The 14,791-nt window shown below is 39.4% G+C and overlaps 1 protein-coding gene across 3 annotated transcripts; it reads right to left on the bottom strand.

The window, feature by feature from the left end:
- Positions 1-580: 580 nt before the first annotated feature.
- Positions 581-14,756, bottom strand: itih6 (inter-alpha-trypsin inhibitor heavy chain family member 6). Of its 3 annotated transcripts, none has more exons than XM_023338087.1 (17): positions 13,385-14,756; positions 12,879-12,914; positions 10,219-10,373; positions 8,325-8,435; positions 7,960-8,207; positions 6,497-6,666; positions 6,303-6,419; positions 6,016-6,187; positions 4,414-5,931; positions 3,982-4,011; positions 3,438-3,455; positions 3,295-3,342; positions 3,190-3,213; positions 3,015-3,059; positions 2,824-2,937; positions 2,311-2,694; positions 581-1,304 (listed from the first exon to the last, which is right to left on the bottom strand). In XM_023338087.1, exons 1-17 carry the CDS (start codon positions 13,490-13,492, stop codon positions 1,057-1,059), a joined length of 3,546 nt encoding a protein of 1,181 aa, XP_023193855.1. In that variant the 5' UTR covers positions 13,493-14,756; the 3' UTR covers positions 581-1,056. The 3 variants fall into 3 exon arrangements, with proteins under 3 accessions (XP_023193855.1, XP_023193851.1, XP_023193864.1); XM_023338083.1 differs by having other exon boundaries at positions 3,015-3,110; XM_023338096.1 differs by lacking the exons at positions 10,219-10,373; positions 12,879-12,914; positions 13,385-14,756 and having other exon boundaries at positions 3,015-3,110; positions 8,303-8,382.
- Between the last annotated feature and the right edge of the window lie 35 nt (positions 14,757-14,791).

Genomic DNA, 14,791 nt, shown 5'->3' on the forward strand with positions numbered 1-14,791 from the left:
TTCATTTTCTGGGAATAATATAATTTCACATACATACAGAGTGATGCTTTTTTAAAAATTACATATGATTTAGACAAAGTAATACTACGGCGTATTAGGACCATTGTAGATAAAAAATGGAGTCTATTTCTGACTAACCCCCCTCCCCCAAAAAATTTTAAGAGTAAACTCAGAAACTTTTCCTAAAAAAACAAGGAAATTTCTATTGAAAAGTGGAAAAATTGCTAGAAAAAAAAAAAAATTTGAGGGGTTAATCTCAGAAATTTTCTTGAAAAAAAAAAGATCAGAATTTCAAAAATCTAAAGATTTTCAACTTGGAAATTTTTAGAGTTGCAAAAGTGGAAATTTCTGAGTTTTTTTTTTCTAGCGCATTTTTGACTTTTTTTTTTTTTAATTTCTGAGATTTTTCTCAAAATTTCTGGACTGCTAGCAAATTTCCAACTTTACAAACTCAGACATTTTCTTTTGTTTTCTAGAAAATTTCTGAAACTTTTTTAGCAAATTTTTGACTTAAAACTCGTTTTTTGTTTCACAAAAATATCTCAGATTAATCTAAAAAATTTGAGTTTTTTCTGGCAAATTTTCAACTTTTCAAACTCTATTAGCTAGAAAATGTTTTAGCAGAAATGTACTTCATTTTTTTCTGTCTCCAATAGACCTATTGTGCCATTGTAAAAGAACGACATATAAGATCATTCCAATAAATAACTTTCAAAGCGGCAGCATAAATAGATGATCTGTTGTTGCCATGCGACTAGAAGCACATCGAGTCTCTGTGACAGACACAAAACGAATCCAGGGAGAGGTAAAGAGCCTCTGTTCAGTTCTGTATTTGAGTAACTGTAGATTTTAACTATTATTTTCCTAACTTCTTCTTTCTGCCTCCAAGCTGCACCACCCAGTTCTTCCTGTTTCACAACCGCCTCTGTGTCTGTCGTTCTTATCCAGCAGACTCTCAGTCAGCTTCGTCCTTTGTGTGGGTCCTGGTACCTGAGCCGTGCTGTGGGCAAGCAACAGGTGGAGCTGAGTTGGATATGTAGCCCAACTCAGCTTGGGTTACATATTGTTCACCACGTAACTCTCGTAGGAGTGACCCAGCAGTCTCTCGATCTCCACCTTGGGAACCACCCAGCATTTGCCCAGGTGGCGTTTTTGCACCGAGTCTTTCACCGTCTTGTCCTGTAAAGTCACGTCCATCTGCTGCGCTGCCCACCTCAACATTCCCCTCGCTTGAACCCTGTCTTTGTTTTTGGGGTGATGATCGGTCGTCACAGTTACAGTCATGTCAGAGTGCTGAAACTGGCCTGCAGGCAGATAAAGAGGAGCAATAATTAACTATAACTACATTTCCTCGCCATAAAATTATAATCCAGGGTTTTAAGTAACAGTGAATTTAACAGAGGGTTTCTGCAAAGTCTTAAAAAGCCATAACTTTAATAAATTTTATTTTTAGACCTATTAAAATCTTACAAATGCTCAGAATTTCAATGCTTTTGTCCTCAAAAAATGTGCCAGTGGCGTATATGTTCTGGGATTTGTTCTAGCAAACTGGTTGACAAAAGACAAGTCAAATAAAAAAGTCCTTGTTAATTTACTCTCTATCAGTTTCTTCATCATGTTAAGTAAGTTTTTATTTTTCATAACTCACACAGGTTTTTGCAGTGGAGTATTAGGGCCAGGCAAAGAAAAATAAAATAAATAAGTACAATTATCAGAATAAAGTCCGAACATTATGACTTTAGTCTAGTAATACTACAATTTTATTCTCGTAAAATTATGATGTTATTCTCATATTATTACAACTTTATTCTCATTATTCCGACTTTATTTTTTCAATGCTACAACTTTATTCTTGTATTACTACTGCAACTTTATGCAGGCAATCTGCATAAAGTTTGAACAAAATCTAAATATTATGACTTTATTCTTATGTTATTACGACTTTATTCTTGTAACATTATGACTTTATTCTCATGTTATTATGACTTTATTTAGGTAGTGATAGGACTTTATTCTCATATTTGTCTGTTTTTAATTAACCTGGCCCAAATTTCATTCATAAGACATTTTTCTCTTGTTGTAAGTGAAATATTCTACCAGTGGAACAGGTTCTGACCTAAAATACTTGGTAAGATTTTGTGTTTTTGTAGTGAAAATTAGTTGGTTAATCCTGGATGTGTTCCTGACCAGATATTCTTCACCAAGAAGCAATAAGGTTACTAAAACCAAAGACTCTGCAACTCAACACACTTGATACAAGGTACGATTTTAAGATCTCCTACTTTAAGACAAAAACGTCCGACAGCTTACCCAGAAGGCCTTGGGTCGACCTTGACAGCCCTCTTCCATCTGTGATGTAAAAGCCCAGGTGAGCCATCTGCAGGTAGTTGGGGTGTTTGTAGTGATGGAACAGCACCAGGAAGTGCACACCTTTCGCCAGCTCGATCCAGCAGCTCTGATGGTTGTCCACAGTCACAGTCACGCCCTGCCTGGTCACAGATCCCTGCTGATTGGTGGGGAGGATCTCCCGTCCTTCTCCATCCACTACCACCCCATCCAGCGTCAAGGTGATCATGATGTCAGCCGAACTGCCAGCTGGTAGTGAGATGGTGAGCCGGTCGAAGTACGTTCGAGAACGGCCTTCTGCTCCAGGCTTTGGGGGAGCCCCCATCAGGTGACCGTCCACAATGATACCTGGAAGAGCAAGGTATCACTCTGTTAAAATATGCTTACGTGGTTTAATGAAAAATCTGCAGAATCTACAAATTTTACTCGATTAATCGTTAGAATAATCAAATGTTAGCAATTAAATCGAATGCTTACCTCGCTCTGGATCCTCCAGAAGTCTGAGAACGTCATTGGCTCTGCCGTCCACAGTGAAACACAGATCCTGGTGCAACTTTGGAAGTTGGACCACAAAATGAGGATCTCCATCCACTACAACAGAGAATCCAGCAGCTAAATAAAGCCAGACATCACAACTTTGTGATTTAAAATAATAAATGAATCCTGACCTGATGAGGAGAAGAGCCTCACAGAGTTGAGTCTGGATTGAGGTTCTAAAAGGACAAGACATTCAGCTAAAGGACAGTCCTCCTCACTCCCAAGCACTGAAACCAATGACAGGACTAGACATGTATTGCAGAGAACAACACTACTACGAATTACACTCCCCTTCGAAATACTCACCAAATGAATCACTGCTGTCATCCCCTGAGAAAACACGGGAACAATTTTAACGTAAAACATCAGATGCTTATTTTGTTTTACCGAATCAAAGAAAAACTGACTTACAGGTGTCGTAGCTGATATCGTAGTCATAATTATATGTTGCATCATAATCTGGCAAAGAGAAGGAGTCATTAAAATTTTTTTAAAAATCACTTTTATTGCTTATGTGAAGAGATTTTGTTTTAATGAAGAGTTGTTACCCTTACCTGTAACAAGATTCAGATCTATTCAAAAGGAAAACAGCAAAAATGTGTTAAATTCTCAATCCCAAGCAGGTTTTCCAAATTAGAAATAGGTTTATAAAACCTGAGTGAAGTTGGCTTCCCCTCCTCCTTCAAATTAAACATATTGATTTGCATTGTGTTTGTGCCGCTCTCATTTTAAAGATATTAATAAATGTTTCCAGATGTCATCAGAGATCAACGAGCCCAGCTATATTTACAAAATAAAAAAATACGGTGTCAATCAACTGTGCTACATTTATGCAGCAATTTTTTATTACAATTTTAAGATTTTAATATAAACATTATACAGCTACAGTTTTGGAAGCACAGTTGATAGATGCTGACCTTTGATGACCCCCTAAAACATTTATTAATACCTTTAAAATAATAGCGGCACAAACAAAATGCAGCATAAATGTTTTACACCAATTTTGTCTGACTAGAAGACAGCAGGAGGAGCCAACTTCCCTCAGGTGATGAACAACAAAATAAAAATAAGATAGATTAGGAGGCAAATGAAATGTACCTTCTTCACTTTGAATGGAGGCAGAGACATCTAGGGAAGAAAGACAGAGGATTTATTTTTAATTAAAATATGAAAACCAGCACTCACTCCATCCATTCATTCATAATGATTGTTTGATTTGATTGAATTTCATTTTTGTCGGGATGCCAGAAAAACGGCAAACAGTAGCAGAGTTTCCATTACCAATGTTCGCAAAACTGCCAGTAGTCCGCTAATGTCGAAAAAACACAATTTCTCCAATTGCGGTGTTTTCATTAAATAAGAAACACAATTAAAATCATACGGGCGAATATGTTTGCGCCAGTGGCATCATCTGGTTTTTGATCAGCGTTTCTGAGTTGTCTTTTTTTTTTTTATTGCCGTGTTTCCGTTATTATCAAAATGTTAAGTCGTTGACATGGTCAACGGAAACGCAGCTACTGTGTTACTTACCCAGAAGTCCAGCTGCTTCCCACAGTCCTGGTCCATCTGTAACACCGGGCATGGGAGCAAAGGTTCCCAACACCAGGGTGGCAATGCTCAGATTGGTATCAACATCCAGATTTGAGTTGTTGTGTCCAACATCTGGCGGTGAGGCTGGGGTGGGCGAGCGCAGTGTTGCTACAGGAGTAGTTTCGGACTGATGAAGATCTGGGGCAGATCTAGTGCGGTTCTCCACCTCTGAAACTGGCCCTGATGTTTTCCCAGGACTGGTTCTCCTTGTTCCAGGTGCAGGGTCGGTTCTGGATGAAGTGAGGTGTGGTGAAGGGCTGGTATCCAATGTTTGCTTAGCCGTTGACGTTGGGATAGTGGTCGTTTTGCCGGGAGCAGGAGGCTGTGCGGTTTTTAGAGCATTTAGAAGAGAAGTGGATAACTTTGGAGAACGAATGGGTGTTTTTGGATCATCTTGGGAGGCAGCAAGTTTTTTTCCAGAGATTGTTGCTGGGGCAGTTTTGATGGGACTGGAACTTGGGTTTATGGCTGTTTTTTTGGCTGGTGGAGCCTTTGTTTTAGCCAGAGACACTGGCAAAGGCTTAGTTTTCTGTTTATTTGCAGGCTGTTGAGGTGGGTGTAACCTAAGGCTGGGCTTTCTGGGAACTCTAGCGGTTAACATGTCGGTGGGGCGCGCTGTTGTTGTTGCTGTGGTGGTGGTAGTGCCAGTAGTTGTGGGTTTCACTGTGGTCAATGCTGCTTCATCTGCATCTGGCTTTACAACAACCAAAGAAGTGACTGGGGTCACAAAGTTATATTTGAGGGAGAGGTTGGTGGCTTTGTCTGCCAGTAACCTTTGAGTTGCAGGGTCAGTTGCATTGAGTTTGGCCAGTAGTAGCTCTTTGATGGTGAAATATGCCCAGAGACGACGCACAAAGTTGGACACTCCTTCCAACTCTCCTGAACAATTTAGAAAACCTGTGCTCCCATTTTCTTTTGCACTGGAAATAAGCACATTATCTTCCAGGCTTATGTTATGCTTTGAATCAGTTGCTGAGACTGACACCTTTAAGTCTTTGACTCCAGGTTTTACCCTTCCTGCCACAACTAACTCCGAGCCTTGGAAGTAGTTTGGGAACAGGGTATGGGTGACGTCAAACGCCTGATCGTCCATGTAGGAAAGCTGGATGTCTGACAGCAAAGGGTTGGCCACTTCATCATAGAAACCCTTTAGCTGCAAAGCTGCGTCTGCTTCCTCATACACCATCCTGGCCACACCTTGGTTCTCCAAAGCCAGGCGTCTAAGGAGAAGGAAGTCTGCATCATCGCCAAAGGCAATGCCAAAGAGAGTAACTGAGCCCAATGCCTTCTTGGCGTTATTAAGGATGGTGTCACCAGATGTCACTCCAGTGGTTGCTTCACCATCTGTCAGAAAGATAACCAGAGGAACCCGTTGGGATGCAAGGCGGCTGGAGGATCCAGAGGATGAAGGGTTAACAAGCTGGGCAGCAGATAGAAGAGCTGCGTTGATATTTGTCCCTGATATGACAGTAAAGTCAACATAATCAGTTTTATTCGTACAGACAATATACATTTGATGCAAAGGATCAAATTTCAACTCACATCCCTCCGCATTAATTCTCCTCACAAACTCTTTGGCATCTCTCACATTCTGCCGAGTTGCTCGCACTGTTCGACCTTTCTTCCAAGTGTGAACCTTATCTGAGAAGGTGATGATGTTAAAGTGGTCTCCTTCTCTAAGGTCTCCAAGGATGGTATTCATCGCCTGCTTGGTCTACTGACAGAAATCAATGGTGTTATTGACCCACTTTTGTCTTAAACAGAAAAAACAGCAAGTGAAGCTATTTTAGAGAAAGTATTTCATCTTCCAGATGATTTCTCCTCTTTACCTGCTTTATCTTGGTGCCTATCATAGACCCACTGATATCTATGACAAATATAATATCCTTGGGGACCACTGGAAGCCCTCTTGGTGCAAAGTAATGCACAAAGTAGCCATCATACACCTAACGGGCGTGAGAAGTCAAAGATTTAGTGAGATTCAAGTGACTTTGATAAACCAGAAGTAAACGATGCAGCTGACCTGAACATCACCCAAGAGGTCTTTAAGCTCCACATCATACTGAATGATGAAATCTGCATTTAACCCTTTGGAGGATACGCTGGTTTGCTGCAGTACAGTTGGGCTGTAGTAAATTCTAGCACAATTATCGCTCTGCTCAACCTGAGTGGAGGCAGGAGGGCTGGAGTCACCTGAAGGAAGGCAGTGCTTCATCAGGCATATTGATAGATCACCATTAAATGCACAAACAGAAGCAGAAAGTGACAAAGGAATGGGACGAAAATCTTTATCTTGGTCTAATTTTATCTATTTTGCACAAAGAGAGCTTGAATTTTTACCCTCTATAACCGAAAGCTTATTTTTGCAGAAAAAACTTGGAAAGTAGAGATCCGAGCGCTGATGACTGGCAATCTGGGCTCCTAAAGATTTAAACTGTTTGCTCTCAGCAGACAAACTTGGAAAGATTTATTTTCAAACGATTATTGAGTTGTGAGTTCAGGTTGCTAATTCTGACTTTTCCCTCTTTTTTCTCCTTCTTCAGTCTGTTCAGTTATCTACTGTGAAATTAATCCAACAGCTTATGAAACCATGACTTTAAGTCTATCTTATATACATTGTCTGGTTTTACTGACTGTTTTTCTTACTAATATTTCACTTAAAATGCAGTTGTAGAAAGTAATCTATGTTCAACTGATTTAGTTGCTGAGGTTATACACAGGTCTATGCTGAAGTGCATCTCATATAGATTTTAAGTGTTATATTTCAGGGAATAATAAAACAAGATAGTCTTTTCTAGGTGCTAAATTTATTTAATTTCAACCTGAAGTGTACAAAAAACAATGGATTTTTATTATTTGTTAAAGAAAAAGTAAATGTTTTGATTCAGTGGCGCAGTTGGTAGCACTGTTGCCTTGCAGCAAGAAGGTCCTGGGTTCGATTCCCGGCCGGGGTCTTTCTGCATGGAGTTTGCATGTTCTCCCTGTGCATGCGTGGGTTCTCTCCGGGTACTCCGGCTTCCTCCCACAGTCCAAAAACATGACTGTCAGGTAAATTGGTTTCTCTAAATTCTCCCTAGGTGTGAGTGTGTGTGTGCATGGTTGTTTGTCCTGTATGTCTCTGTGTTGCCCTGCGACAGACTGGCGACCTGTCCAGGGTGTACCCCGCCTCTCGCCTGGAACGTAGCTGGAGATGGGCACCAGCAACCCTCCCGACCCCATTAGGGACAAGGGTGAACAGAAAATGGATGGATGGATGGATGGATGGATACACTCAACTGGACTGCTGATTGTCAATTAATTAATCGCATTATAATATATTTAGTATTACTTGGGATGTATATAAAAAGTTTCCTATCTTTTTATGACTGAATTTCCAGAATTTTGGACTTTATTCTCAAACACAGTGGACACTTGGCAACGTACCAGTGATATCAAACTAGTATTCAGAGATTTTTCTGTTTTAAATTATACTTCCTTGTGTCTTACCCTGGGCAGAGTTTGACAGCAGGCGACTCGTCTTCAGAGGAAGAGCTTTGATGAAACTGATCCCCGTTCTTTCATGTATGCTGACGTCCAACGTGAGGTTCTGCACCGGCTGCCCGGTCCTCAGACCCAAACTGAGCTCGTAGCGGCCGAGTCGACGAGGTAACAATTCCTCGTAGATCAGGACGAAAGACATCCGAGTTCCCGACGGTACGCTCACTGCTACACGAAACTTCTCGATTTCCCTTTCTCTGCAATGACAAAACGAATAAGGCAAGTAAAAAGTTCAGGTCGTTTTTAAGAAGTTCTACGAAACCAAAGAGGTAAGGAAAATTTCTTTGCTCACAAGAGGTTTTAAAAAAACTAACTTGGTGGCGACAAGTCCGGCTGTTTTTCCTTGCTTTTTAGCGGCGTCGTAAATTTTCCTGGCTGCCGCTCTTTCCTTCACTTGGGCAACATACACCTTACCATTGGAGGCTCTGGTGGGATAGAGGGAAGAGGAGAAAGAAGCAGTTCTTTGTGTGACATACAGTAGCCAGATTATGTTACCTTTAGTGGACTGAAGTGAGTTTTGAGAGAGATTTACTTTATTTTGACTCTTGTTTTGTAAAGCAAACGTTCATCCCTTACGAGGGTTGGGGTTGAAGGTTTTAAATGGAAAAACAACCTTGAGGAACTTTGATCTTCTCAGGTTGATCTATAAATACTCTCAGTTCTAAAAGACTGAAGATCTATGATGTCATGAGACAGGGTGTCACTTTAAGGTCATGTCTTTTAAGTAAATATTTCTAATGAGCAAAAAAGTGCAACTAAAATAAACTGGGTCGTATTTGACAGAGAGCAGAAATCACATAAGCGGAGAGTGGAAAGTGTGTGTGCCGGGTGTATTTATGCATGTGGCTGGCATAGTAGCTGAGGAAATGACTGAACATCACACAGAACACAGACTTCTTAGTTTCACACACGCAAAAATGCCAAAGAACCAACGTAATACGTCTGCTACACTTATTTCCCTCAAGGTATCTGGAGATAGGGCTGTTTTGGTTTTGTGTGTGTAAAAATATGAGAAAAAAGCCCACACATACTTAAAAATATTGACTCCACATCCAAAGTCTACATCCACCTATGTATGTAGTATACAGTAGATGTAGGCTTGTGTAGAGTAGGTGTATGAAAACTGGCAGGCTGCCTCAGTAAACGATGTGGGGAGAAAAAAGGGACGACTGGGCCAACCTCTGTCATTTTCTCTGTTAACTTTCTGACTTCCATTTACAAAGCCTGGTATTCATTCAGCTTCTGGTTTCCCCTCCTCCTGACCTGCTTCCGCTCCCAAATCCAGCAAAGCCCACTTGTTTGTTTTATTTATAGGTAGCATTTTTAAATAGAATAGATGCCAGGCTTTTTAGTAATGGAATTAAAGTTCTTTACGTCATTTATCCAAACGTTTATCTCTGGATTATGGCTGTCATCAAGAACATTACTGATATCTGTCTCAATTTAGTCCCAGTGGCTATGAAGACTTGAAATATGTGAATTTTAGCTCCATTTGTGAAACCAAAGGCTCTTTGTGATATAAATATATGTTATCTATCCCCAGAAAAAGAACTAAACATGGAGAAACAGCCACAAATCTGGAACAAACTTCCAGAAAACTGCAAAACAGCTGAAACACTGAGTTTCTTTAAATCAAGACTAAAACCCCACCTGTTTAGAGCAAAATACATGAAAAATGTACCAACATTTTGATGTGTCTTATTGATTTTTGAAGCTGTGACTCTAGATCGTTCCTCTTTAGGTGTAAAGATAACTTTAGTTTCTTTCTGTTTAGCTGAATAGAGCTGCAGCATATTGACTTGTTCTAATCATCTTCTCAGCTCGTGAACTGGTTCACAGTCACATGGTGACATCTTAATGTATAGCTGTGTATCATATGCATAGCTGCGGTAACTAATCTGATAACTTCTTCTTCTATTCAAATCTTAAGTTGTGTTTTCATTAACTATAAGAAGAAAATCTTCAAAATTAATACAAAAAGTTGAAGACATCAATTAGTGCATAATTAATCTCTATGATGTGTTTCTCATAGTGAGTTACCAAAATAAACTGTCTAATAATATTCTAATGTATTTTTAAATATTACAGTGTTTCTAAATATTTCTATATTTTCTGTTTTTCTTACATGTTTGTGGAAGCGTTTGTGAATAATACTTGCAGTAGGAGCTCAAACATGCAGATAAAATGAATTTCTTTTGGTTTTCTTACATGGTAAAGTTGGAGATGAAAGCTGACGAGGGCAGGTCCACCTCAAACGCTGCCTCTTTAGTGTTGGGCAGCTGGTTCCACACCGAACTCTGGATCGTTGTGACAGCGTAACGAGACACCACCGAACACCTGACATGGTAGTCTGTGACCTTCAGCTGGTGGCACAAAAAACACACATGGCAACAGAAAAACTAAAAGTACAGTAGGAGATTTATTTTTTTTTTTTTACGGTTAGTTATTTGAATGTAAAACAATATTCTGAGACAATGTCTTTGAAAAACAAGGATGCATTTAGTGTCTTGTAATTGGAAAGTGAAATGAAAACTTGCTTTATAAAACAAATACAATTTTAAAAGTGTTGTATTCCTCTTGACTCTTACACCCCTAAATAAATCTGAGAACTACCAACTTTCTTTAGAAGACTTAGATTATAAAATATTACCCCAGGTTTTAAAAGTCCTACATAATACTGGCTAATCCATAATGTGAAAATGGAAAGAATATAGCAGAACGTGACCCTGGTATGCTCAGATATTGAGAAATGATTCCTTCCTGCAGACGTGGTCTTTGTTGAAGTTTTAAATTTTACCTAATTGATAACTTTTGTCCATGACATATGTAATTAATGTGACAGTTTGACACTATGAAGCTTACCTATGGTGTAAATTTTATGCCAAAACTCAATGTAAACAAACATCTATCATGGCTGTTAATGTTAACTCAGTATTTGGAAGTGTGGCCAACATGGACTGAAAGGTTTTATTGACTTCCATTGCTGCCATTTCCAAAACTACAGGCAGACTATAATTCCAAAACAGAGCAGAAAATTGACGTCATTCTTCACAACTTCTTCGTTTGTCCGATGATAGGCTCGATTGAAATTCTAATGGAGGAATCCAAGTCAATGGGCGAAAGCCCAAATGGAGAACTGAAAGGAGCTGAGAATTGAGTGGAACTGAATAGGAAGGCTAAGACCAGATTAGCACAACTGCAAACCCAACAAGTCCTGGTAACTGACCTGAACTAAAACCAGATCTAAAGCTTCAGAGAACTGATTTGACCATCATGTGAAAATTAATACCTACCAAGTCAGACAAGGTCATCCACCTTCATAGAGCTCCAGAAGTCACGTGACCAAGTTTGTTAACGTCGCCATATTGGCAGGAGGCAGCAGAGAAATCGATGAAAAGAATGGATGGCAGCACTCAACGTTCGGAAAGCGATACACATCGATACCCCACTAAACTTCACAGAATACATATCAGTGATCCATATTAAGCTTTTTCTGTGCTTTTTAAAACCATTGTTCAGGTACCACTATCTAATCAAATTTCCCTGGAAATTCCCCGAACGTTGCAGACTGGATTGTTTTGTTGTTACAAGGTTGAGTAGCCATGTCAGTTAAACGCCTTGGTTTTGTACAATGCCATGGAAAAAAAATATTCTCCACAAATCTGATCTTTGTGGTGCCAAGAAGAAGCCCATAGAAAGTCATGTGGATAGAGCCAGAAACCCAGTTAGAAACTATAAATGGTGACGAGGTTCACATTCCATCAGTTCCAGTCACCAGAACTGAAATGCAATGGTTAGATAAAAGTCCAGGCCTAAATCCAATCTGCAGAAAGACTCAAACAGTAATGTTCAAACACTCTCCAACAAATCTGACTAGGTGCAAGTATTATTTTTTGCAAAGATGATTGGGCAAAATGTTGATGATTAGATTGAGGAATGCTACATCTGTCATGCGTCTCTGCCAAAAGGAACTCAGTAGAACCTGACTGCATGTCAAGGACCCCACAATCTGACATTTGATTTAGGTGTGCTGGACCATAATAAGGTCTACAATCCCAGTAAGATACATAGAAATTTGTGGTTGTAACCAAATCTGAAAAAGTCTGAGGAGTATTAGTAATCTTGCAAGTGAAATGTTAAGTTTGGCACCTCGCATTACCAGCAGTTGGTGAGGTTTGACATGGAGTTGCATTTTTAGTTTCTTATGCAGTATAAAGTAATTATGTGGCTTGTGGGTTTACTCTTTAAAACAAAATGTGTGATGGTGCCCTCGTTTTCCCACTGAGCAGTTAGCTTGGTGTTTTAGCAAAACAACTTAGATTTTCCCAATTTTGCAATCTTGTACTAAAATTATACTTTTTTCCATGCTTTTCTTCTTCTATATAAGTGTTTTGAAACTCCATAAAGCAGATTTTAGACACAAGTATGAACTCTGTGCAGGTAGAGGTTTTTGTGGAGCTATTTTAGTACGTGAGTAAGCAGAAAGGAAGCAGTGTTGTTATCTTAAACTAGCTGTGCCAGTCTGAGACGTATCACTTCGGTGCCCTTCCCTTGTTTACTTATGGGACGTTGGCGCCTGATCTGGTCAGTGCGGGCCACATGAGTCCATTACGAGGCGACATGAAGGAGGAGGACAGCCACTCCAGGCCTCCAGTTCACTGGTATTTAAGAACGCTGTGGTTTGTGCTACATAGAAAGGATTACTGTATATTCCTAGGAAATTTCTTAGTTAGCCCTGAAGCAAACTGAAGGTAAAAGCCACAGCGGCATGACTCAAGGTACCCAGAAACGTCTCTTTATGTCTTAAAAGCTTGGACCTCTAGGTTAATTTGGTGTTATGTGTGGCAGTAAACTCAGTTAAAACTTACCACTGGTTTTGCTGGTTTGCTTTGACGTTTTGTTCTCTGGAAAAGAACAAACAAAAACATCATCAGGTATCTAGTGTTATACATTTTTTGGGAATCAGTGCTTTACAGAAATGATGAACTGCACAATAAAATAGGTCAAAACTGGGTTAATTCCGCCACCAATCTGAGCAAATGAGGGTTGGGTCAAGATCTTATGTCAAAACAAGTTGAATTAGCCATTCATGAATGAATGAAAGAAGGGAAAGTGGAACTGGAAATAAATGCTCTCACTGTACACAGGATTGCACGCTCTGCCTCCTGTTAATTCTGCACACAAGTCCGTGCTGTGTCGGTCCATTACCAAATATCCTGCGCATTGGTGGGACTTTAAACATAAACAACCTGCAGGGTGGAAACCCTTCACAGGGAAAATATTATGCAACCTATACGAGATGTAAATTACTCTTTTATTTACTAAGTCTGGGCGTGTTCCAGAAAGTTGCATAAAATATTTAAATCATCCTTACCTGGAATTGTAAATTCCTCCTAAGGTGCGTCTTAAAATCCCCCGATAATCCTTCTTGTACGCAGTAATAAACGCAAAGAAGAAAACACTGAATCTTCAAAACCCTCATGCTTGCAACGATTCAACCTTTAAATTAAAATGGAAGAAAAACGTCCGGTGATCTCACGTTGGGCGCATTTTACACAAGCTACAAGCAGGAGTAATTTTAGCTCCGATCCACGTGAGAGCGCCCTAAAAATGAGATCTGGTGAAGAGTTACACCTGCGAAAGGTGAGAGCAAAAGAAAAGCGGAAAAGTTCAGACTTCAGAGGGAGGTTTGCGCCAGTCCTGATGCGCGGTTTGCGCGCAGCTCGGGTTCACGCATGCTGCCACCGAGGTCGCAGAGAAATGAGGGGTGACTGACACCGGGCTCCAAGGTTTGGATGAAAACGCCTCCATCTCCTCCCCTTCCACTGCTGGTTTTAAAAGAAAACCCTAAATAAATAAATCCGTTCAGCAGCGGTTGAGGTCCATTGGAGTTTGCGAATGTATTTTTTCACCTCACATTTAGTCAGATAAATAAATATCTGGCTCTGATAGATTCTGTCCAGTAGGTTCCCAAAACGCACCAACTCAACCCTCCTACTGACCCAACATGGATTAACTGCCATAGAGAATGGATGAATTAGAAAATACAAAAAGTTTTGTCTCCATTTATTCATGAGAACGTTATCATTGTGACGTTATTAAAAAACCTAATACCCTGAATTTGGACAACTTCGTGAATTACTGTAATGTCACATTGATTTTTAAATGTTTGAAAGGTCAACTTCCAACAGGTGCTTCTTAATATCACGACGTACTAAGGCCACTGTTGGTGGAAAAAAAGGAGTGCATTTCACCCAAAAAACTCGGATTCATTTTTAAAATGTTCTGGATAAAACCCGGGACATTTCTGAATTTGAAAAGTTGACAATCTGCAAGAAAAAACTAAAAAACATTGAAATTTCTGATTTTCGAACCTCTTTTTATAGATACTAATTTGATTTTTCTGTGAGATTAATTTAAAAAATCCTGAGTTTTTTGTTACAAATTTAAAATTTTTGGAGCTTAGACATTTCCTGCATTTTCTGGAAAATTCTTATCAATTTAACACTTCAAAGTTTTTTTCTCGAAGATTTTCGGCTTATAGAGTTTAAAGAATTCCATCTTTTTTTTCTAGAAAATTTCTGATTTTAATCTCAATATGTCTGGCAATGATGTGCCGTGGTAGCTACAGTTACATCCAGCCATGATAGTGGAGAAAGATAAAAATCCTAAACAAAATAATACATGTGTCATGTTAGTATGGACCAGTCAAAGTCCAGACATAAATCTAATAATCCACACATAAAAAACAAAAATATAAATAAATTATGCTGAAGTTTTT

This window comes from Xiphophorus maculatus, chromosome 1, assembly GCF_002775205.1.
Source record: "Xiphophorus maculatus strain JP 163 A chromosome 1, X_maculatus-5.0-male, whole genome shotgun sequence".
In the NCBI taxonomy this organism is placed as follows: Eukaryota; Metazoa; Chordata; class Actinopteri; order Cyprinodontiformes; family Poeciliidae; genus Xiphophorus; species Xiphophorus maculatus.

Coding starts and splice junctions, on each gene's coding strand:
- itih6 (XM_023338083.1), bottom strand. CDS start 13,492: ATGAGGGTTTTGAAGATTCAGTGTTTTCTTCTTTGCGTTTATTACTGC. Junction 5,932..6,015: donor GAGAATTAATGCGGAGGGAT/GTGAGTTGAAAT, acceptor CTGTCATATCAG/GGACAAATATCAACGCAGCT. Junction 1,305..2,310: donor GTCGACCCAAGGCCTTCTGG/GTAAGCTGTCGG, acceptor ATCTGCCTGCAG/GCCAGTTTCAGCACTCTGAC.